Source organism: Coregonus lavaretus, assembly GCF_964263955.1.
Source record: "Coregonus lavaretus genome assembly, chromosome: 9".
Lineage (NCBI taxonomy): Eukaryota > Metazoa > Chordata > Actinopteri > Salmoniformes > Salmonidae > Coregonus > Coregonus lavaretus.
The window spans coordinates 7,726,558-7,752,026 of NC_139996.1; the positions used below are offsets into that span (position 1 = coordinate 7,726,558).

Here is a 25,469-nt window from a genome sequence, read left to right on the forward strand (position 1 = left end):
GGGTCGTGTTTGTTTATAGTGTGTATTTATAAGGGGTCGTGTTTGTTTATAGTGTGTATTTATAAGGGGTCGTGTTTGTTTATAGTGTGTATTTATAAGGGGTCGTGTTTGTTTATAGTGTGTATTTATAAGGGGTCGTGTTTGTTTATAGTGTGTATTTATAAGGGGTCGTGTTTGTTTATAGTGTGTATTTATAAGGGGTCGTGTTTGTTTATAGTGTGTATTTATAAGGGGTTGTGTTTGTTTATAGTGTGTATTTATAAGGGGTCGTGTTTGTTTATAGTGTGTATTTATAAGGGGTCGTGTTTGTTTATAGTGTGTATTTATAAGGGGTCGTGTTTGTTTATAGTGTGTATTTATAAGGGGTCGTGTTTGTTTATAGTGTGTATTTATAAGGGGTCGTGTTTGTTTATAGTGTGTATTTATAAGGGGTCGTGTTTGTTTATAGTGTGTATTTATAAGGGGTCGTGTTTGTTTATAGTGTGTATTTATAAGGGGTCGTGTTTGTTTATAGTGTGTATTTATAAGGGGTCGTGTTTGTTTATAGTGTGTATTTATAAGGGGTCGTGTTTGTTTATAGTGTGTATTTATAAGGGGTAGTGTTTGTTTATAGTGTCTATTTATAAGGGGTAGTGTTTATGCATGTTTCTCCTCAGGCCTAATGATTTTAAAGCATCAAGACACAAATGTGTTGGTGTTATTGGCCTAACAAAGAAGCATTTTTAAAATGCACTTCCTTCGTCCTCCACGTGTGACTGAAATATCCTCTTCTTCTCTCTCTCTGTCAGGTGCCATCCTGGGGTTCATGCTGGGTGTATTCCAGATCCCTCTAAATGAGTGTGAGGTGCTCTACAGGAAGCTGGGTTCTGACGTCTTCAAGCAGAACGTCATCGTGGGAACCGTCAAGATGGGCTGGAGCCACGCCTTCTATGACTCCGAGACCTGGGAGAACATCCTCAAGTCAGTATTGAATAGATTCACTTCATAAGTTTAAGAACAGCACAGCAGCTCAATTCCTCTCAAAGCTCATTGGAGGAGATAATCAAAGGTCCCTTCCTCTGACTTCCTCCAATGAGCTTTGAGGGGAAGGGAGGAAACAAGTAGATTTGAAGGCTAGTAACTTGTTCAGCCAGAGACTAAGCACCCCTCTCTTTCCTTTTCTCCCAGAGAGAAAATGGGCTCTGATCTGATGGTGGAAACATCAAGAAACCCCAAATGCCCAAAGGTGAGTTTCTCTAACGTGGCGTGTCTAACAGTGTGGAGCTGGAAAACACACACACACACACACGCACACCCTCACGGTTGAGGGAGAACCGTGAGAAAGGTAGTCCCTCAGTCTCTTAATAACGAGGTCACTGATAAAGCCTCTGTCCATCGTCTCACTGGCTGGCTGGAACCATTCTATTTCTACCCCACACACACACACACACACACACACACACCCTTCTACTGCTGCTACTCCGGTGGCTAGGCTGACACAGAATTCACACATACAGTAATTCCATGTACGACAGCCAGGCTGAGGATAGGCAGTGAAATAATGAGGTGTTCGGTAAGGATTACACTGAATGTCTCAGAATACGTGCTTGTCTGTGGTGTTAGGCTTATAACGTCATATTTTAGTGTAAATACTCTTGTAACAGTTCTAATGATTGTAATGGATCCTCACAGCACTACGGTGTTCTAAAGTATTTTTATGGATCTAAATGTTGTCACTACGGTGATTATAACTTCTGTAGTAGTGCATTTGTGTTGTTTTGTTCTGTTAATCTTATCACTGTCATATTATTATGTAATGTATATGCCACCCCTCCTGTATCTCTTATGGGGATATAGCAACACATTCTGTTAATGTCACTCTTATTCAATACAGGGTTATGTACATTTACATTTAAGTCACCAGCAGCTTATCAAATGGGGCCAAATGGAAAAACAAAAAATCTCATGTACCCTCCTCTTACCTCCAGGTGGCAGCAGTGAGCACCATTGTGAACAGGGGCACTCCTCTGAAGGCCTATGTGTTCAGAAACTATAACCTGCAGCCAGGGGTGCGCTCCCACTACCTGGGGGGCTGTGAACACAAGCTGTGGCAGGCCGTCAGAGCATCCTCCGCTGCCCCAGGGTACTTCCAGGAGTTTGCCCTGGGACACGACCTTCACCAGGTAAGACCAGTTTTAAAAACCCTAATGCTTTCACCCTCACAATGTGCTACACTTCAGCTGCCACCAATACTCCACATATTCCCCGGCCATGCTCTCTTTCTCTCTGTCCTGTCTGTCTCCCCCCCCCCTCCATTCCTACTTAGTGGTAATATAATATATTATACAACGGGTGGGTCTAATCTTGGATGCTGATTGGTTAAAACTGCATTCCAGCCAGTGTCTATTCCACAAGTTACCACAGGCTAAATCTATGATGTTGAAATGCCTATTTACTAAGTTCCATCTGACTGCGCAATCCACTGTCTCATCAGCCCAGCCAGGCAATTTATAAACTTGATCTCCGCTATAAAAAGCATCTAGACATTATCTCACATTTTCTTTTAGACTAACATTTTAGTTTTCAACAGCAGAGATTTGTATAAACCTTGCTGTCTGTCTCTCCGATATTTGCAACATTGTTTCAATATTGAAATTCGATCTCCAGGTGTCCCATAGGAATGAACGAGTCAGGGCAAGACAGACAGGTAGGCAGCTTTTCTCAGCCAGTTGAAATCATGAATCAGCATAATTTTTATGGATATATACAAAGAAATATCAATAGATATTTCAGAGCAGCTATTTTGCATTCATTCCAGCTTCAATTTGAAGTGATTGTGTTAGCCGTGTTGTTGGCTAGCTCCTCTGAACAACAGTGTCCTGATGAGAGCACATTTTCTATGCCAGGTGAAATCGCACCTCTTTAGGTCATTGTTATGGATGTATCCAAATAAATTTCACTAGAAAACAGCTTATGAAAATGTAGCTACTTCGCTGTTATTCTGGCTGCACTGTTTGACGTGACTGTAAATTAGCCGTAGTTGGCTAGCTAGCAAGCAAGGGATAAGAACGTTGCCAGCTAGTATGGCAATGGAACATTTAGAACGAACGACTGGGTCCATAGATACAGAACAAAAAGACTGAACGACTGGGTCGCGTCCATAGATACAGAACAAAAAGACTGAATGACTGGGTCGTGTCTCTGGCAACCGAACCGATAGAAAGAAGGACCAGCCGGATTGGGTAGCAACCCTAGATTTGTATCGGGACTATATCTTGTGGAAGGATGAAGTAGTATGAATAAATTAATCAAAATAATGTTTTTAATGAAAATATGTAAATCATAATTTGAATATGTTGGTAACCCATTGTATAAAAGTGATAATGCCCTCGAAGCCGGTGTTTGGAATAATATATTGGCACGGTTTGCCGGCGCTCGACTTCATCTCGGGCTTAACAACACCCGTGCCAATATATCCTCCAAACACCTGCTTCTCGGGCATTATCACTTAAATAATGTATGCCACTTAACATGAGCTTTAATGCAAAGTGACTTAGGCCTACAGCCTCCACAGGCTTACCAACTGAGTCATACAGGACCAAGGGGCTAACTCAGCCAATATGGACAGGGGTGGATATAGGCATTGTAACAGGATTATTATTCAGTATTTAAAGGACTGAGTGATTTATTATTTTTTAATGGCCTCCCTCCAGTGTGTTCCTAGTTCATATTATCCTGTATCCTCCCAATCTCTTCAATACACTTCAGGAGTTTTGGTTTAATGTGAAAATCATCAGCGTGGTAAAATGGAGCAGCTCAAATCACCCCCCCCGTCAGTGTTCGTTTCCAGGCAGTTACATTTGGACAGGGAGCAGGAGGAGTCAGGCAAACTAAGGTTTTGGCCTGAATGTCACCCTATCCCCTACATAGTGCACTACTTTTGACCAGAGCCCTATTAGTGTAGTACATAGGAAAGAGGGTGGTGTTTGAGACGCACTCTGCCTGAGAGACACTTAACGTCAATATCCATTCTAAACAGGCATCTAAAGACACATGCCATTAGACAGGACGTGCACAGCAACAACAAATACCTACATCCTGAATACTTTCCCTCCACTCAGCTATTTTACTGATCAATAATATTATAGCCCCTCTTCCGCCCCTGTTTACCGTATGGCCCTGACACCCACACACACACACACACACACACACACACACACACACACACACACACACACACACACACACACACACACACACACACACACACACACACACACACACACACACACACAGTGCTGGGTGGGGCTTATTCATCAGTAAGCACATCTGGCTGGCTACTAGACATCAAATCATGTCTCTCTCCAACCCCAGGTGAATGATATGATGGTAAACTCGCTGCTTCCTGGTCTCATCTCTCCCAGAGACGCATATACTATCCTGACGCAGAACCACCTCCACACACACCGTTTGACTGCTATATCTTCATCAGTGTCATTTAAAATAGAGATTCAAGTAGACAACCTCATTATGGATGTGTTTAGCAAATCTCTAGTAACCCGCTAGGCGCTAGCTAACTGGGGAAAGCTCTTACCTCTCACTGGGAAAGTGGGACACCTTAGTTACTTTAAAATGTTTAAAAACAACACCTGGGTTTCAAAAAGGTCTTGTTATCCATTCCACTACTTCTACTGTGAAGAAAAACTGAAATCTTACATTTAAATTGAAGCTTTGAATATGATTTTACATTTACATTTGTCATTTTAGCAGACGCTCTTATCCAGAGCGACTTACAGGAGCAATTAGGGTTAAGTGCCTTGCTCAAGGGCACATCGACAGATTTTTCACCTAGTCGGCTCGGGGATTAGAACCAGCGACCTTTCGGTTACTGGCACAACGCTCTTAACCACTAAGCTACCTGCCGCCATGATGAATGCCATTAGCCAACATTTCCATTATACATGTGGTTGTAAAGTTATCACCTTGTGTATTTAGATAGGGGTTGCATTGGAGTAAGATTACATCATGACATTTTCTAAATTCCATAAAATCTTTCATAATTTCTCCAGTCCAATAAGCAATATATAAAAGCCCACCAGCGTTCAGATACCCTTCTGTTGGTTGAGCGGGTGTTTTTCTGAAGCGAAGAGTCTGCATAACATGGCGTCTGTGTGTGTGATGTCAGGATTCCCCAGCGAGGGAGTCATAGGTCGCCCTTCCCACAGAGTATTCCGTTAACTCCCAACCCCGAAACAATCACCTTCTTGTGTCGGAAGTGCCATAAAACAGTCATGTCCATGTGCTGAATGAATTCTGGAATTCTCAAGCAGCCGTTTTCAAGAACGTTTTGATTGTGCTTTCATTTAATTCCAGTTCCAGATTCAGCAGCCATGGAATGGTGGACATTTTAAACTAACTGACTGGATTCTGATTCTAGAACTGTGGTAAACAACATAGGAGAAAGAAGACCTTTGAAGCAGAGGAGCTACAGTGATATTACAGCACAACACTAGTCACTACAACCATAGAGAGAATGCCTCTGAGATGGAGGAAGGAGCCGTTATCACGTTAAAGCTGCCATTATCCCCCCTCTAAAGACCACAGAACTAGAAGACTTCAGAAGTTGACAAAGGATACCAGGATGCCAGCCAGGGAATGCCATGCATGGAGAACTGAAGAAGAGCCAGCCATGGCATCTCCCTTGGCGGTGGGCAGGAATGGGGCATGTTTATGTGTGGCAATCTCCTCCTTCAGTCTTTGACAGAGAGAGTCCTGAGAGCCCTGGGATCACAGTACACCCCCCTAGCATGTGGCTGAGAGCACAGTACACCCCCCCCACCCCTAGCCCCCCACATGGCGCTGTCCCAAACAGAAAGACTCCTCACCGGCCTGGCAGAATGAACACTTCTAGTCTATACATTCACTGTCAATCACATGGACGGGAGAGGAGATGATGATAACTAAGAATGAAGCGTTGAGGAGAGGGCTTTGTTGGTGTGAGGAATCAGAAATCTTTCAATGAAATACCTTTTTGAAGGTGAAGACATTTTGATTATGTGGTTTCACCTCTCCAAGTAGCAGTGTACTACTGAAATATTTTCTTTCCGTGTTCTCATTGGCCAGAAGGGGTGCTATTATCGACTTTGCACCACACACACACAGCACTGCAGATGAGGCAGACAGGGACGAGAAATGAAGGAGGGATATGAAGTAAAGATGTTCTCTGGGCTCGGTCTGCTCCTCTCCTCCTCAGGGCCTGGTCTCCTCCTGTGTTAGACCCTGGAGGAACGTGGAGCTTTTCAACCAGGATACTATCTAACTGCAGTATCCCTCTATTCCCATTAAGACACTGTTTCACCGTCTCCCTGGGATACACACATTCACTTTGTTATTATACACACGCATTTCACACTCTCTATTTCTCCTCTTTCTCTCACACACACACACACACACTACACTACACTACACACTACAGGAGGTTGGTGACACCTTAATTGGGGAGGACAGGCTCGTGGTAATGGCATGGGTTCCATGTGTTTGATGCCATTCCATTTGCTCCTTTCCAGACATTTTTATGAGCCGTCCTCCCCTGCTACACCCACACTACGCCACACACACTTGGTTGTGCTAGCACACTTCTTCAGGGCCAGTCCACTGGTATACATTGACTGACTGCTGTGTGAGAACCTGCCCGCCTCCCTCCATCACTCTTATCTATCCCTAACCCTCTTACCCCTCACAGTGCTGCCTCTGCACCAGCCATCTCTCTGGAGTGGCTCAAATGAGATTCTCTCATAGAAATCTCTGCATTAAAGCCTGCTGTTGTAAAGCGGGCTGTCCGTCAATCACGTATTAATATGCGAGTTCAGTCACTTAGACCGGTACTTCCGCTGATCTCCCCTGGGAAATTACTGATTAATGGACGTGGCACATCAGTTTGCTTTATTTATTATGATGGGACTGTGAAAATGTTCCATATGAGGTAGCCAAATATGACCTATAGCCAAATATGACCTATTGCCTAAGAGGGTGAATCTAGATCACTTAGATATTAGAAGGAGAAGCCTCGCTCATTTGGGGGCATTTCAACCGCTGTCACATGTCAGGGTTCAAAGCAGGAGGAACGGATGTTTCAGTGCTCTCGTTTGTGTGAGTGGGTGTGTGAGAGAGAGGGAGTCGAAGCATGTGTTAGAGAGAATGGGGGAGGGTGGCTCTCAATTGCTTTCCCTAACCTGAGGGCAGATTTTGCACGCCGTCTCTCTCTTACACATAGATGAGTACCTCATCCCTCGCCATTTTCTTCCTGGGATGACGGCTTGAACCTCGTTCGAACTCTTCTGCCCTCTCAGGTCAAAGGTAAAATAGGAGAACCAGGCTGTGTAATTACATACTGTGGCATGGAGACCTTTGATTTGACCTGGCCACTCATTCCTCAATGGTGGTGGTGACATCACACTAACACCATTGTCTGTGTCTCATCTTCGTTGGTGACAAGGACTATATGGATTAGTTGTTATCGGGACAATTGATTCATTGAACGGCCTGATTTATTCACTTGATCGGATGGATATTATATAAGGTTGTATATCTGCTTTAACAAACACCCTTGATTAGCAAACCTTGTTCAATATACACGTGATTACATAGCTAAGATTAGGTTTTGTCTAATTAATTGAACAGACAGATGAATTCACTTGATTGCATAGTAAACATGATTTATATCTGTTTGAGCTTAACAACCTGAGTTGAACAGGAAGACTCATGCTAAACCTTGTTCAGTATACACGTGAGGGCCTAGCTGAATATGATCGTGTAGGCTGAATGATCAGCTCATGAAAACAGGGCTGCTATTGTGACACACTGGGTAGCATCCATCAGATGGTCCATGATGACTTATGTAACCTCTCCCCAATTAAACCTTGTCCATACGGAGAGAAGCCTCAGTGCCAAAGGCCTTGTGGGTAAATCAAGGCAGCAGCACTGGGCTCCAGCTCGGCCTAAAGCCCCTGCGGGCCCTTGTCCAAGCCTTGTCAAAAGGAGTGCACTATATAGGGAATAGGGTGCCATTTGGGACACAAGCAGACGTTCTGAGAGCAGCTCCTAATGACCAGAGCAGCTGACTGTCGAACGCATGTACTGGATCAGGCTCTTTGGACCAGAGCGTCCCATGTTTTGTGACCGCTCATCTTGGCCCTCACACAAAGGGCTATTAGAGAGAGAGAGAGAGAGAGAGAGACTCATATTGTGAGGAGGAAGTTGCTAATAGGAGCTGACAAACGCTGATGCGTGAAATGACTTTTACTGATCACAACGCTAGATAGCGTAGCACCCCATTCCCATCTAAATCACACCCCCACCTCCTAAAAACGGCTTAGTGGAACAATGCAGATAAGCCAACAACACTTGGCAGTAATGGCAGCAGAATTCATTTTAAATAGGAACTAACCTTCCCTTAAATTGTAGCTACTTTTTTTGATCCTTTCATCCCCTCTCGTATATCATCTTAATGGAACTTATTCTGCAACTTCTTTTACACATGCATACATAATTCCGTTTAATGCGCCAATGTTTTAGCAGTCAAACATGCTCCCACAGGTGCAGTGCAGAGCCTTATTAGCTGGTAGGAATCATGTTTTAATCAGGTCACAAGTCTGATTTTGTGAATCAACCATTATACACAAAAGTATGTGGACACCCCTTCAAATTAGTGGATTTGGCTATTTCAGCCACACCCGTTGCTGACAGGTGTATAAAATCGAGCACACAGCCATGCAATCTGCATAGACAAACATTGACAGTAGAATGGCCCGTACTGAAGAGCTCAGTGACTTTGAATGTGGCACCGTCATAGGATGCCACCTTTCCAACAAGTCAGTTCGTCAAATTTCTGCCCTGCTAGAGTTGCCCTGGTCAACTGTAAGTGCTGTTATTGTGAAGTGGAAACGTCTAGGAGCAACAATGGCTCAGCCGCAACGTGATAGGCCACACAAGCCCACAGAACAGGATCGCAGAGTGCTGAAGCGCGTAGCGCGTCTGTCCTCGGTTGCAATACTCACTACCGAGTTCCAAGCTGCCTCTGGAAGCAATGTCAGCACAATAACTGTTCGTCGGGAGCTTCATGAAATGGGTTTCCATGGCTAAGCAGCCGCACACAAGCCTAAGATCACCATGTGCAATGCCAAGTGTCGGCTGGAGTGGTGTAAAGCTCGCCGCCATCGTTATCTCGAGTGATGAATCATGCTTCACCATCTGGCAGTCCAACCGACGAACCTGGGTTTGGCGGATACCAGGAGAACGCTAGCTGCCCCAATGCATAGTGCCAACTGTAAAGTTTGGAGCAGGAATAATGGTCTGGGGCTGTTTTTCATGGTTCGGGCTAGGCCCTTTAGTTCCAGTGAAGGGAAATCTTGACATTCTAGACGATTCTGTGCTTCCAACTTTGTGGCAACAGTTTGGGGGAAGGCCCTTTCCTGTTTCAGCATGACAATGCCCCCGTGCACAAAGCGAGGTCCATACAGAAATGGTTTCTTGAGATCGGTGTGGAAGAACTTGACTGGCCTGCACAGAGCCCTGACCTCAACTCCATCGAACACCTTTGGGATGAATTTCAACGCCGACTGCGAGCCAGGCCTAATCGCCCAACATCAGTGCCCGACCTCACTAATGCTCTTGTGGCTGAATGGAAGCAAGTCCCCGCAGCAATGTTCCAACGTCTGGAACAGTGGAAAGCCTTCCCAGAAGAGTAGAGGCTGTTATAGCAGCAAAGGCGGGACCAACTCCATATTAATGACCATGATTTTGGAATAATATGCAGCTGTCCACATACTTTTGGGCATGTAGTGTAAGTATGTTTAGGCTTGCAGATCCAAGACGGGCAGTTCTGCATCATGCTCCACCCTTTTGTCCTATTCTGCCTTTGATTCTGGGGGTTATACTTTGAAGGGGTGCTAAGTTGCCGTCCTGAACCTTTCTACAATATTTCAATTGCAGTTTAGCCTTTGGCTCTGGGGTTACACTCTGTCAAATCACCTCAATAGAGAGGGGCTGTACCCTTCACCCAAAGGAGGACATTTTGACCTGTGGGAAGAGCTGCTTTCTATACAGGCATTGGCTACGGAATAGTGGTATTAAAATGTGACTTGCTTAACAGCTCTAAATCCCTCTGAAGGGAAGTGACCCCTGACCTGTGTCATTCTGAGTGTTTGACAGGCAGCTTGTGTTGCAGCTTTCTGTGTGCCCAGCTCATTTGCCACAGTTTGGCCTCTAAGTAAATAATTGTTTCTAACTTTAACCCTCCTGTCCAAATGATACCCCGGTCTGAAGAGACCCTTTCTGTGAGAACATGGCAACGGTCCAAGTACCAGTATGACTCTCAGATGAAAAGTGCCCCCCAAAGACCTCAAGCAGCACTGGCGATGGCATCAGTTGAGAATGAAAAACGGGCTGAGTGTGTGTGTGTGTGTGTGTGTGTACTTCTGAAAAGACCCCAAGCAGCACTGCAAAGCATACGATGGCATCAGTTGAGAATGAAAAACGGGCTGAGTGTGTGTGTGTGTACTTCTGAAAAGACCCCAAGCAGCACTGCAAAGCATACGATGGCATCAGTTGAGAATGAAAAACGGGCTGAGTGTGTGTGTGTGTACTTCTGAAAAGACCCCAAGCAGCACTGCAAAGCATACGATGGCATCAGTTGGTGTCAGAAGTCTGACAGCTGTAGATGGAGTTAGATGATTATGCCAAACGTAAAGGTAAAGGGGATACCTAGTCACTTCAACTGAAAGCATTCAACTGAAATGTGTCTTCCGCATTTAAACCAACCCCTCTGAATCAGAGAGGTGCGGGGGGCTGCCTTAATCGACATCGGCGCCCGGGGAACAGTGGGTAAACTGCCTTGCTCAGGGGCAGAATGACAGATTTTTGCCTTGTCAGCTCGGGAATTTGGTCCAACGCTCCTACCCGCCAGGCAAAACCAGTCTTTTGGAACCAGTCTTCCTCCCAGATCCAGTATAATAATATAATAACGCCATGGAATCTCTTCATAGTCTTCAGTGTTTAAAATCAGACTATTCCCTACATAGTGCACTACTTTTGACTAGGGGCCTAAAGGGTCTATATGGCTCAGGTCAAAAGTAGTGCACTATGTAGGGAATAGGGTGCCATTTGGGATATGCCCGACTCCTGCCCATTAGCCCCTAAATGCCCCTAACAGGTGCAGAGTCATTGAGACAAGTTGTAGCATTCAGAATGATTCTACTCTCAGCTCACTGGGAGACTGTGTGTCACACTGGTTATGAGTGGAAGGCATTGTGCTCGGTGCTTTTTGACATCTGGCCCCTCCAGCTATCAAGGAAAAGAAGCTGCCACAGTACATCTAGGTCCGGACCGCAGTAAAGAAAATGGAGTCACTCACAGTGGGTCGAGTGATAAGAGAAGCACTGAGTTGTTTCGGGCCGGTCGGTCAGTCGACCAAACGTCGTCTAGTGCTTTTGGCTACAGCATGATTTCCTCCCACTAATTCTCCATTAAAAGGACATCCAGTGCGCACGCAAACACACCGATCTACAAGCCCACATCCACCAACCCCAATGAAAGTGTTTTCATATAGTCCAGGAAGGGTTTCCATATTTTCACAAAATGGTTGAGTTTAATTGATCTTCTCCATAGGAATGCACTTATTCATTTCAGAGAGCCTTCCTGTAGTTAAGAGACTTACAGTGCCTTCAGAAAGTATTCTCACCCCTTGACTTATTCCACATTATGCTGTTACAACCTGAATTCAAAATGGATTAAATATACAGTGGCAAGAACATATGTGAACCCTTTGGAATTACCTGGATTTCTGCATAAATAGGTCATAGAATGTGATCTGATCTTCATCTGTTACAACAATAGACACACACAGTGTGCTTAAACAAATAACACACAAATTATTATATTTTTCTTGTCTATATTGAATAAATAATTTAAACATTCACAGTGTAGGTTGGAAAACGTATGTGAACCCCTAGGCTAATGAGTTCTCCAAAAGCTAATTGGAGTCAGGAGTCGGCTAACCTGGAGTCCAATCAATGAGACGAGATTGGAGATGTTGGTTAGAGCTGCCCTGCCCTATAAAAAAACACTCACAAAATGTGAGTTCGCTATTCACAAGAAGCATTGCCTGATGTGACCCATGCCTCGAACTAAAGAGATCTCAGAAGACCTAAGATTAAGAATTGTTGACTTCATAAAGATGGAAAGGGTTACAAATGTATCTCTAAAAGCATTGATGTTCATCAGTCCACAGTAAGACATATTGTCTATAAATTGAGAAAGTTCAGCACTGTTGCTACTCTCTTTAGGAATGGCCGTGCTGCAAAGATTACTGCATGAGCACAGCGCAGAATCCTCAATGAGGTTAAGAAGAATCCTAGAGTGTCAGCTAAAGACTTACAGAAATCTCTTGAACATGCTAACATCTCTGTTGACGAGTCTACGATATGTAAAACACTAAACAAGAATGGTGTTTATGGGAGGACACCACGGAAGAAGCCACTGCTGTCCAAAAAAACAATTGCTGCACGTCTGAAGTTCGCAAAAGAGCACCTGGATGTTCCACAGTGCAACTGGCAAAATATTCTGTGGACAGATCAAACTAAAGCAAAGTTGAGTTGTTTGGAAGGAACAGGCAACATTATGTGTGGAGAAAAAAAGGCACAGCACATCAACATCAAAACCTCATCCCAAATGTAAGGTATGGTGGAGGGAGCATCATGGTTTGGGGCTGCTTTGCTGCCTCAGGGCCTGGACAGCTTGCTATCATCGACGGAAAAATGAATTCCCAAGTTTATCAAGACATGTTGAAGGAGAATGTAAGGCTGTCAGCCAATTGAAGCTCAACAGAAGTTGGGTGACGCAACAGGACAACAACTCAAAACACAGAAGTAAATCAGCAACAGAATGGCTTCAACAGAAGAAAATATTCCTTCTGGAGTGGCCCAGTCAGACTTCAAGAGAGCGGTTCACACCATACATCCCAAGAATATTGTTGAAATGAAACAGTTTTGTAAAGAGGAATGGTCCAAAATTCCTCCTGACTGTTGCCCAGGTCTGATCCGCAACTACAGAAAACGTTTCGTAGAGGTTATTGCTGCCAAAGGATGGTCAACCAGTTATTAAATCCAAGGGTTCACATACTTTTTCCACCCTGCATTGTGAATGTTTACACAGTGTGTTCAATAAAGACATGAAAGCGTATAATTGTTTGTTATTAGTTTAAGCTGACTGTGTGTCTATTGTTGTGACTTAGATGAAGATCAGATCACATTCTATGACCTATTTATGCAGAAATCCAGGTAATTCCAAAGGGTTCACATACGTTTTCTTGCCACTGTATATTTTTCTCACCCATCTACACACAAGACCCCATATTGACAAAGTGAAAACATGTTTTTAGAAATGTTTGCAGATTTATTGAAAAATGTAAAATTTGAGAAATATCTCATGACATAAGTATTCACATGACACTCCAAATTGAGCTCCAGTGCATCCAATTTTCTTAGATCATCCTTGAGATGTCACTGACTTGATTGGAGTTCTCCTGTGGTCAAGTCAATTGTTTTGGACTCGATTTTTAGAAAGAAACACACCTGTCTGTATAAGGTCCCACAGTTGACAGTGCATGTCAGAGAAAAAACTATACCATGAAGTCCAAGGAACTGTCTGTAGATCTGAGATAGAATTGTGATGAGGCATACAGTGAGGGAAAAAAGTATTTGATCCCCTGCTGATTTTGCACGTTTGCCCACTGACAAAGAAATGATCAGTCTATAATTTTAATGGTAGGTTTATTTGAACAGTGAGAGACAGAATAACAACAAAAAAATCCAGAAAAACGCATGTCAAAAATGTTATAAGTTGATTTGCATTTTAATGGGGGATATAAGTATTTGACCCCTCTGCAATACATGACTTAGTACTTGGTGGCAAAACCCTTGTTGGCAATCACAGAGGTCAGACGTTTCTTGTAGTTGGCCACCAGGTTTGCACACATCTCAGGAGGGATTTTGTCCCACTCCTCTTTGCAGATCTTCTCCAAGTCATTAAGGTTTCGAGGCTGACGTTTGGCAACTCGAACCTTCAGCTCCCTCCACAGATATTCTATGGGATTAAGGTCTGGAGACTGGCTAGGCCACTCCAGGACCTTAATGTGCTTCTTCTTGAGCCACTCCTTTGTTGCCTTGGCCGTGTGTTTTGGGTCATTGTCATGCTGGAATACCCATCCACGACCCATTTCAATGCTCTGGCTGAGGGAAGGAGGTTCTCACACAAGATTTGACGGTACATGGCCCCGTCCATCGTCCCTTTGATGCGGTGAAGTTGTCCTGTCCCCTTAGCAGAAAAACACCCCCAAAGCATAATGTTTCCACCTCCATGTTTGATGGTGTTCTTGGGGTCATAGGCAGCATTCCTCCTCTTCCAAACATGGCGAGTTGAGTTGATGCCAAAGAGCTCAATTTTGGTCTCATCTGACCACAACACTTTCACCCAGTTCTCCTCTGAATCATTCAGATATTCATTGGCAAACTTCAGACGGGCATGTATATGTGATTTCTTGAGCAGGGGGACCTTGCGGGCGCTGCAGGATTTCAGTCCTTCACGGCGTAGTGTGTTACCAATTGTTTTCTTGGTGACTATGGTCCCAGCTGCCTTGATATCATTGACAAGATCCTCCCGTGTAGTTCTGGGCTGATTCCTCACCGTTCTCATGATCATTGCAACTCCACGAGGTGAGATCTTGCATGGAGCCCCAGGCCGAGGGAGATTGACAGTTATTGTGTTTCTTCCATTTGCGAGTAATCGCACCAACTGTTGTCACCTTCTCACCAAGCTGCTTGGCGATGGTCTTGTAGCCCATTCCAGCCTTGTGTAGGTCTACAATCTTGTCCCTGACATTCTTGGAGAGCTCTATGGTCTTGGCCATGGTGGAGAGTTTGGAATCTGATTGATTGTTTCTGTGGACAGGTGTCTTTTATACAGGTAACAAGCTGAGATTAGGAGCACTCCCTTTAAGAGTGTGCTCCTAATCTCAGCTCGTTACCTGTATAAAAGACACCTGGGAGCCAGAACTCTTTCTGATTGAGAGGGGGTCAAATACTTATTTCCCTCATTAAAATGCAAATCAATTTATAACATTTTTGACATGCGTTTTTCTGGATTTTTGTTGTTGTTATTCTGTCGCTCACTGTTCAAATAAACCTACCATTTAAAATTATAGACTGATCACTTCTTTGTCAGTGGCAAACGTACAAAATCAGCAGGGGATCAAATACTTTTTTCCCTCACTGTATATCTGGGGAAGGGTATAAAACAATTTCTAGCGTGTTGAATTTTTCCAAAAGTACAGTGGTCTCCATCACTGGGATATTTTAGCCCCGTGTAGCTCAGTTGGTAGAGCATGGCGCTTGCAACGCCAGGGTTGTGGGTTCGATTCCCACGGGGGGCCAGTATGAGAAATATATATATATATATATGCACTCACTAACTCTAAGTCGCTCTGGATAAGACCGTCTGCTAAATGACTAAAATGTAAATGTAAAATATTGAAGAAATATGGAACTACCCACACTGTCCGCCCAAACTGAGCAACCGAGCAAAAAGGACCTTGGTCAGGGAGGTGACCAAGAACCCAATGACAGCTCTAACAGAACTACAGAGTCTCTACAGCACTAGACCAATCTGGGCTTTATGGGAGCGCGGCCAGATGGAAGCCACTCCTGAGAAAAAGGCACATGCACGACTGGAGTTAGCAAGAAGGCACGTGAAAGACTCTGAGATCATAAGGCAAAATATTCTGTGGTCTGATTAGATAAAAATGGAACTCTATGGCCTGAATGCAAAGTGCTATGTCTGGAGAGAACCAGGCACAGCTCATCACCTGTCTAACACCATCCCTACCGTGAAGTATGGTGGTGGCAGCATCATTGATATTTGTGCATCTAACTTTCTCACTCATCATTATTCACGATTCATTCAGGACTATCCGTAATCATGGTAGCATCCACATTAATGTAGAAGTGTTTAGAAATTATTATATTCTTATTTACAATAAAAGCAACTCAAATTCATTTCTATTGGGCACAAAATTATCTGAAACACAACCGAAACATCCAAGTTTGAGCAGCGATGCAGAGAAGCATATTTTGTTTCTGTAAAAAAAGAACCACAAGTCAGGAGGAGACAGACAGCTCAAGAGTTTCCCACGGGGGACCAGTATGAAAAAAATGTATGCACTCACTAACTGTAAATCGCTCTGGATAAGAGCGTCTGCTAAATGACTAAAATGTAAGAGGTATGATTAGATATGCAGAAGAATTGACATTTGTTTTGACATTTAATTAAGAATAATGATTATGGCTCTAGATTTCATGAAAAAGCTGTTTCAGGTGTTTGAAAAATTCAAAATTCTCCAACTTCCAGACGGGGGGGCCGGCCGCCTCAGATTTTTGGGTTGCGTGACGCCCCTTCGACCATGCAGTGTATTCCCTTATGCTAAATATTTTTTCCCCTTGGTAGTTGAGCTTTTGTGACATGTCCTGCGATCCCTCAATATCATTCCCACTTTCCTTCCCATTTGAGAGGGCTGTGATATTAAGAGCCAAAGATTTCACATCTGTGGAGTCCACACTGTCAATGTGCCTCTGTCTATTCCATCCTACAGGGCTCTCTCTCTCTCTTGCTCGCTCTGCGCCAGGATCCTAATCATGCTCCCATATCTAATTCCCTCTTTCTTTCTTTCTTGGGAACCTTGAGGTAATGACACAATTTCTCAGTACAGCTCCCTGGATGATTAACAGACCTGCAGCATCCCTCCCTAAAATCCCCCATCATGCCGTGCTCTCTGACATTGACATTGATTTGAACAGGGAGCTTCTTTCTCATTATGCTATACCGCACCGCTGCTGAAGTGGTATGGAGGGATATAGTGATGGGTGGGTGAGGGGCCCCCCCCTCCCTGAAGGTCTGACTGCCCCCCCTCCCTGAAGGTCTGACTGCCCCCCCCTCCCTGAACGTCTGACTGCCCCTCCCACACACTCTCACACAAATGCATACATACAAGCACACTACACAGGTGTTTCACACACAAACAATAATACATTCACACATACAGCTGTCTCACGCACACACATAGCAAAACATACATACATAGACGCGCACACACACACACACACACACACACCACAAAATCTTCCCCCAGAGAGTTCCTAGCTAGACACTCCGGGCCCCAGAGCTCCCACCCCCCAGCCTGGCCTTCCTAATGAGGACTGGCCCCTCAGTGTTTGATCCTGTAGCCAACCCGAAGGCCCCCAGCCCCCCTAGCGCCCCCAGCCTCATGCATATTCAACACACACCTCAGACTCCATACTTGTACTCCCATTGCCCTGGGTAGACCATGGATCCACACCAAATTGCTCCTGGGTGGCTGTTCGATATCAAAGGCAGTCAGACAGAAGAACCGTGTATCTGTGAAAACGACCCGCTGTACTACAACTGCACCATTGATTTCTTCTGTTTCCTTCCTTTTCGCAGATATTCATAAATTATTTTACGTATTAACGTTTGGCCTTTCCTACTTTCCAAACTGCAGCAGCATGGAAATCCTTTGAAATGAACGTACAATGTGTCAATAACTATTAAATGCTAAATGGTGCTGGATGCTGGTACATAACTGGAGCCATAACATTTCAATACTATACTGTGTATCAAATGGGCATAGCAATAGCAGTATCGTAATGGTTTGTTTCCTCTCTTCCTCCCTCACCCTCTGTCTCCAGGACGGAGGTCTCCTCATCAACAACCCCACAGCGTTGGCTATCCATGAGTGCAAATGCCTGTGGCCCAATACGCCTGTCCAGTGTGTGGTGTCACTGGGTACGGGCCGCGTGGAGACTGCTGGCAAGAACAACACCACCTACACCAGCCTCAAGACCAAGCTAACCAACGTCATCAGCTCTGCCACCGACACAGAGGGTAAGTCTGGGTGGGTCCATGTACCCTTTGATATAAATCCTATAGTACATCTCCACATCACTTCAGCAATACACCACCCGTGTAACTATGTTCGAATGAACACTGATTCTCACCACATGTTCCCAGTAAGGATGAAATGAATGCAGTCTGTGGTTAGAGTAGAATCGGTATACCTACACAGCCCCTGCATGACTTCAGATCAACACAGCCTGTACACACCTCATCTCTGTACACACCTCATCTCTGTACACACCTCATCTCTGTACACACCTCATCTCTGTACACACCTCATCTCTGTACACACCTCATCTCTGTACACACCTCATCTCTGTACACACCTCATCTCTGTACACACCTCATCTCTATACACACCAACACAGCCTGAAAGCCACACTGTCTTACACGCTGAGAGGGGTGAGGTTGTCGCAGTGAGTGCCGTGGTGCTGGGGGAGAGTGTTTTTGAAGAGGAAAGAGGGTTATAATCTGCTGGTTATAAATAACCCCTCTGATGAGAGGGGAGAGGGGTGTAGAGCAGGGAAGATTCATCCTAAACTACAGGAGCACCACACAGAGAGCCACAGCAGCACTCATCTGGGTCACTACTACTACACCACTGATACTACACAGAGGACGGCCAGAGTCACAGTGCTGCAACACAGAGGACAGCCAGTCACAGTGCTGCAACACAGAGGACAGCCAGTCACAGTGCTGCAACACAGAGGACGGCCAGTCACAGTGCTGCAACACAGAGGACGGCCAGTCACAGTGCTGCAACACAGAGGACGGCCAGTCACAGTGCTGCAACACAGAGGACGGCCAGTCACAGTGCTGCAACACAGAGGACGGCCAGAGTCTCAGTGCTGCAACACAGAGGACGGCCAGAGTCACAGTGCTGCAACACAGAGGACGGCCAGAGTCACAGTGCTGCTACACAGAGGACGGCCAGAGTCTCAGTGCTGCAACACAGAGGACGGCCAGTCACAGTGCTGCAACACAGAGGACGGCCAGAGTCACAGTGCTGCAACACAGAGGACGGCCAGAGTCACAGTGCTGCAACACAGAGGACGGCCAGAGTCACAGTGCTGCAACACAGAGGACGGCCAGAGTCACAGTGCTGCTACACAGAGGAAGGCCAGAGTCACAGTGCTGCTACACAGAGGACGGCCAGAGTCACAGTGCTGCAACACAGAGGACGGCCAGAGTCACAGTGCTGCAACACAGAGGACGGCCAGAGTCACAGTGCTGCAACACAGAGGACGGCCAGAGTCACAGTGAATGCAGTTTTAGATGATCTCCCGAGTGGCGCAGTGATCTAAGGCATTGCAGTGCTAGCTGTGCCACTAGAGATCCTGGTTCGAATCCAGGCTCTGTCGTAGCCGGCCGCGACCGGGAGACCCATGGGGCGGCGCACAATTGGCCCAGCATCGTCTAGGGTAGGGGAGGGAATGGCCGGCAGGGGATGTAGCTCAGTTGGTAGAGCATGGCGTTTGCAACCCCAGGGTTGTGGGTTCGATAAAATAATGTATGCACTAACTGTAAGTCGCTCTGGATAAGAGCGTCTCCTAAATGACTAAAATGTAATGATCTATATCTCTAGGGTGGAGTGTGTTTTTATAATGAGATCAGTGAAAAATGTAACACTAAAAAGCAGTCCCTCTTCCATCATCTGAGCGAGCTTGTGTTGATAATGATATTATATAGAGCATTGGTTGGGAACCAGAATCCACCACACACGGCCTCCAGATATGTCATCTGAACGGTGTGTTGAAAAGAGTCAAACTCACTCAATCATTCAGTTATTATGTACTATAATGGAACATGTCTTATCTCCTGAACTGAGACTCACCTCACTCACGTCTCCGTGGGAACATAACAGCTGCTGTAGTGTGAACTGCTTCAGGATTGTTTGAACTAAAACCACTGACTTGATGGGTTCTTACTGAGAAAAGTAGTGAGGATTGATGTGATCGTTAGATATAGTGATAATTAGTCTCCAGGTGTGTAGTTTGACGATAGTGTTGTAGTTATAATAGAAGCAGTGTTTTAGCTCCTGAACCAACACCAACCTCAACCTCACTCCCATTTCTCTGAGAACGTTGACACTTGTTGAACAAGCCCCTTCAGGCACATCTAGACTATGTCAGCTGCTGTTTCCTGTTGAACAAGCCCCTTCAGGCACATCTAGACTATGTCAGCTGCTGTTTCCTGTTGAACAAGCCCCTTCAGGCACATCTAGACTATGTCAGCTGCTGTTTCCTGTTGAACAAGCCCCTTCAGGCACATCTAGACTGTCAGCTGCTGTTTCCTATTGAACAAGCCCCTTCAGGCACATCTAGACTATGTCAGCTGCTGTTTCCTATTGAACAAGCCCCTTCAGGCACATCTAGACTATGTCAGCTGCTGTTTCCTATTGAACAAGCCCCTTCAGGCACATCTAGACTATGTCAGCTGCAATTTCCTATTGTTTCTACCTCTAGACACAGGTGTGTGTGTGTGTGTGTGTGTGTGTGAGCTCAAACATTCCCACTCCTAAATGTTAGTCCATCTGAAAGCATGCAGTCCTGTCATATTGCTTCCAGAATGGTTCTGACTAGCTTGCCCTCATGACTCTCTCTCAAACTTCAGACTGTTTACACACGTTTACTGTTATGTGTTTATTTCTGTGTGTGTCTTGGGATATTCCATTGTGGCCCACAATTTATCTTAACGTTTTTGGGATTTGTAAGATATTTGGCATATATTTGACTTTTTTATTATTTAGAAATAGTTATTCAAAGTTGATGTATTTGTGACATTTTGACCTGTTAGTGTTTTCCTGTTTTTGTGTAACCTTCCCACCCCCTCCGTATTCTCCCAATCAGAAGTCCACATCATGCTGGATGCCCTCCTTCCCCCTGACTCGTACTTCCGCTTCAACCCCTATATGAACGAGGACATTGCCCTGGACGAGAGCCGTGGTGAGAAGCTGAACCTGCTGCAGGCCGAGGGGCTCCGCTACCTGGACAGGAACCAGGAGAAGCTGCAGAAAGCTGCCCGAATACTCACCAGGGACAAGACTGCCGTCCAGAGGCTGGCAGAGTGGGCCAAGCTCAAACATGACATGTACGATGGTATTCCCATCTTCAACTCCAAGCTGTAGGGGAGTAGGTCCCAGGCTCCACCACCACCACACATCATGAAACTACCTTCAACTAAATCTGGACTCTCCTAACACTGAATACATACATAGAACAATAGAATGTATAGAATGCATACATTAGCCACTGTGGTTATAGTCAGTGTATTTTAGATCGGTAGAATACGTTTACTGTCGTGTGGAGTTATAATTCCTGCAGGGATCACATCGGAAACACACTATATATGCATGTATGCACTCCGTCTACTGTTATGGAAGTAGCTTTGGATAAAAGTATAATGTATTATATAATATACTGTAACTTACCCTCAACACTGCCCTCCTACTCACTCCAGCCCATAGACTTGTCAGCAGCATTGCTGTTTTTATACTGCACCCACTTGACAGTGACTGTGTACCTGGATGCTGCCTTCTGGCAGCACTTGACTTGGGAGGACGGACTCTTTGTTTTATTGGAAGAAATGACAGGTGTTCTGTAGAGAGCGAGAGAGCTGTCTGAATGGTGAAGCGCGGTACCGTCTGTCAACATCACCGACATCATTTTGCTTATTATGATACTCTGTAAGCCAGAGTAGATAACTTACCAATACCCCGCTAAGATATCTATGTAGTGCACTACTCCCCATAGGACTCTGGTCAAAAGTAGTGCACTATATAGGGAATAGGGTGCTATCACAGCCAGTATATCCTGACACTATTCATTTATATGAGAATATCTGGGATACATTTTGGATTTAAATAGTTTTCAGTTTGTTGTTTTTACTTTGGTGGCAGATTGGGTTCAAGTTAATCAATAACTTCATTTTAAGGACCGTAAACAAACGTAAAAATGTTGGGGGGGGGAAATCACTATCTTGTCATGTCCAACGGTTGGATATCAAGGTTTTACTTGAACGTACGCCTCAGAGAAAGAATAATGGCTGGTCATTTGACATTTCTGTTTCTTGCACTTTTTAACACCAATGCAGCTAGTGGTCCTTCATTTGATTGTTTTATTGTTGATGCTGATATTGGTACATACATGAGGGTGCAACTTCTGGACATGTGCTGTATAAATCATTTTATTAAAAATTGTATTTAGCCACTGACCTGGCTAGCTCGCACATACAGCTGCTTTAAATCACAGAGTAGAGTTCTAATCAGGATGTATAATTTATGTAGCCTATAAGCTGCTAAATGTTCACTCTGTGTGATTTTAAGAATTATATTATATAAAATTAAGATTTTAAGTGTTATAGAACAATGACTTGACTATGTGTATTACTATTTTGAAATTGTAGATATAGTTTGAAATGCATTAAGATGTAAAACGCTCCTGAATGAAGTCTTTCAACGCTGCATTTAGAATTGAATCCATGCTGTTTTATTTTATTTTTGCTCAGTAATTTAAATGCTTCGATAATTTATTTGCGTGAGCGATGTTGATGTTATGGATCCACTAATAACATGTTATAAGCTCTTTCACCATCTCCAATCTGCCGTTTCCAGACCTGGGCTCAAGTACTATTTAAAATAATTTAATACACTTAGATTTAACGGGATCTTAAACACTTACTAATTCGGGACATATTTTAAGAATTGGAAGTCTGTTACATATCATACGAAATGGATGATGTACACAATTGTGCATACATTTCGGGGACCCGTTTTCTCGTGAGCGCTACTTTCAAAACTGCTGGCTGAAATTATACAAAACCTTTTATAACGCATCTTTAAGACGTGCTTGATTCAGCTTGCCTGGCACAATGAAACCAATAGAATAGTCCCAAAATGGCAAACTCTGCCCACCCGCACTCCAGGCAGGCTAAAGCAAATGCTCAAAGTATTTGAAAGATTTCCAATAGTATTTAAACCCAGGTATGTTTTCCAATGTCTCTCTTATCTCCATCCTAGTAACCCTGAAGTGCTGTTTTCCCTGTGTATGCTATCCTCTGCCATGTTGTGGCTGTTTGCCCTGTGTTATGCTATCCTCTGCCATGTTGTGGCTGTTTTCCCTGTGTTATGCTATCCTCTGCCATGTTGTGGCTGTTTTCCCTGTGTTATGCTATCCTCTGCCATGTTGTGGCTGTTTTCCCTGTGTTATGCAACCCTCTGCCATGTTGTGGCTGTTTGCCCTGTGTTATGCTATCCTCTGCCATGTTGTGGCTGTTTTCCCTGTGTTATGCAACCCTCTGCCATGTTGTGGCTGTTTGCCCTGTGTTATGCTATCCTCTGCCATGTTGTGGCTGTTTTCCCTGTGTTATGCTATCCTCTGCCATGTTGTGGCTGTTTTCCCTGTGTTATGCAACCCTCTGCCATGTTGTGGCTGTTTTCCCTGTGTTATGCTATCCTCTGCCATGTTGTGGCTGTTTTCCCTGTGTTATGCAACCCTCTGCCATGTTGTGGCTGTTTTCCCTGTGTTATGCTATCCTCTGCCATGTTGTGGCTGTTTTCCCTGTGTTATGCAACCCTCTGCCATGTTGTGGCTGTTTGCCCTGTGTTATGCTATCCTCTGCCATGTTGTGGCTGTTTTCCCTGTGTTATGCAACCCTCTGCCATGTTGTGGCTGTTTGCCCTGTGTTATGCTATCCTCTGCCATGTTGTGGCGTTATACTGCTAGTTTGAATCATGCTGGTGTAGCAGAGGGACTGTGTTCGATTATAGGCTGCTGCTTACTGCACTGTTACTGTTGCTCAGCCACTGTTACATTAGTGATGTGGCTGGCGAATGATGATGACATAGCTTAAAGATCTTACACAGCGTAGACTAATTTCAACTGTCCGTATTCATCAAGCATCTCAGAGTGGGAGTGCTGAAGTCCTCTCTATCCATATAATCTAATTAATTATGATCAAAAAGGCAAAGCTGATCCTAGATCAGTAGTCTATACTACTGAGACGTGATAAATAGGATCCCAGGTTGCTGACTGTGTAGTCAGGATGATGATGATAATGTCTTCATCACTCCTGAGGGACCGAAGGCAAGATGGACATAGATATTGACTTTAATTCTACCATTCTCCTATTGATCTGATTGTAAGGACTGTGTGTGTGTGTGTGTGTGTGTGTGTGAGCATGTATATTGTGTAATTAAAATGCATCACTGAAGCACTCTGGTACTTCTTGCCTCGTTATTATGGAGATTACAGTGAGGGGAAAAAAGTATTTGATCCCCTGCTGATGTTGTACGTTTACCCACTGACAAAGAAATGATCAGTCTATAATTTTAATGGAAGGTTTATTTGAACAGTGAGAGACAGAATAACAACTAAAAAATCCAGAAAAACGCATGTCAAAAATGTTATAAATTGATTTGCATTTTAATGAGGGAAATAAGTATTTGACCCCCCCTCAATCAGAAAGATTTCTGGCTCCCAGGTGACTTTTATACAGGTAACGAGCTGAGATTAGGAGCACACTCTTAAAGGGAGTGCTCCTAATCTCAGCTGTTACCTGTATAAAAGACACCTGTCCACAGAAGCAATCAATCAATCAAATTCCAAACTCTCCACCATGGCCAAGACCAAAGAGCTCTCCAAGGATGTCAGGGACAAGATTGTAGACCTACACAAGGCTGGAATGGGCTACAAAACTGTCGCCAAGTAGCTTGGTGAGAAGGTGACAACAGTTGGTGCGATTATTCGCAAATGGAAGAAACACAAAATAACTGTCAATCTCCCTTGGCCTGGGGCTCCATGCAAGATCTCACCTTGTGGAGTTGCAATGATCATGAGAACGGTGAGGAATCAGCCCAGAACTACACGGGAGGATCTTGTCAATGATCTCAAGGCAGCTGGGACCATAGTCACCAAGAAAACAATTGGTAACACACTACGCCGTGAAGGACTGAAATCCTGCAGTGCCCGCAAGGTCCCCCTGCTCAAGAAAGCACATATACATGCCCGTCTGAAGTTTGCCAATGAACATCTGAATGATTCAGAGGAACAGCTGAATGATTCAGAGGAGAACTGGGTGAAAGTGTTGTGGTCAGATGAGACCAAAATCGAGCTCTTTGGCATCAACTCAACTCGCCGTGTTTGGAGGAGGAGGAATGCTGCCTATGACCCCAAGAACACCATCCCCACCGTCAAACATGGAGGTGGAAACATTATGCTTTGGGGGTGTTTTTCTGCTAAGGGGACAGAACAACTTCACCGCATCAAAGGGACGATGGACGGGGCCATGTACCGTCAAATCTTGGGTGAGAACCTCCTTCCCTCAGCCAGGGCATTGAAAATGGGTCATGGATGGGTATTCCAGCATGACAAATGACCCAAAACACACGGCCAAGGCAACAAAGGAGTGGCTCAAGAAGAAGCACATTAAGGTCCTGGAGTGGCCTAGCCAGTCTCCAGACCTTAATCCCA

General features: G+C 44.6%; 1 protein-coding gene across 2 annotated transcripts in view; it reads left to right on the forward strand.

Annotated features, from left to right (window-relative positions):
* LOC311134556 (calcium-independent phospholipase A2-gamma-like) overlaps positions 1–24,210 on the forward strand; it is a 35,276-nt gene extending 11,066 nt beyond the window's left edge. For both annotated transcript variants that reach the window (XM_084168260.1, XM_084168261.1), the window contains 5 exons: positions 789–960; positions 1,168–1,225; positions 1,968–2,162; positions 17,793–17,988; positions 20,850–24,210. In XM_084168260.1, the coding sequence (XP_084024386.1) occupies positions 789–960; positions 1,168–1,225; positions 1,968–2,162; positions 17,793–17,988; positions 20,850–21,127 (899 nt within the window). In that variant the 3' untranslated portion in view covers positions 21,128–24,210. The remainder of the gene's footprint in view (positions 1–788; positions 961–1,167; positions 1,226–1,967; positions 2,163–17,792; positions 17,989–20,849) is intronic.
* The last annotated feature ends 1,259 nt before the right edge of the window (positions 24,211–25,469 follow it).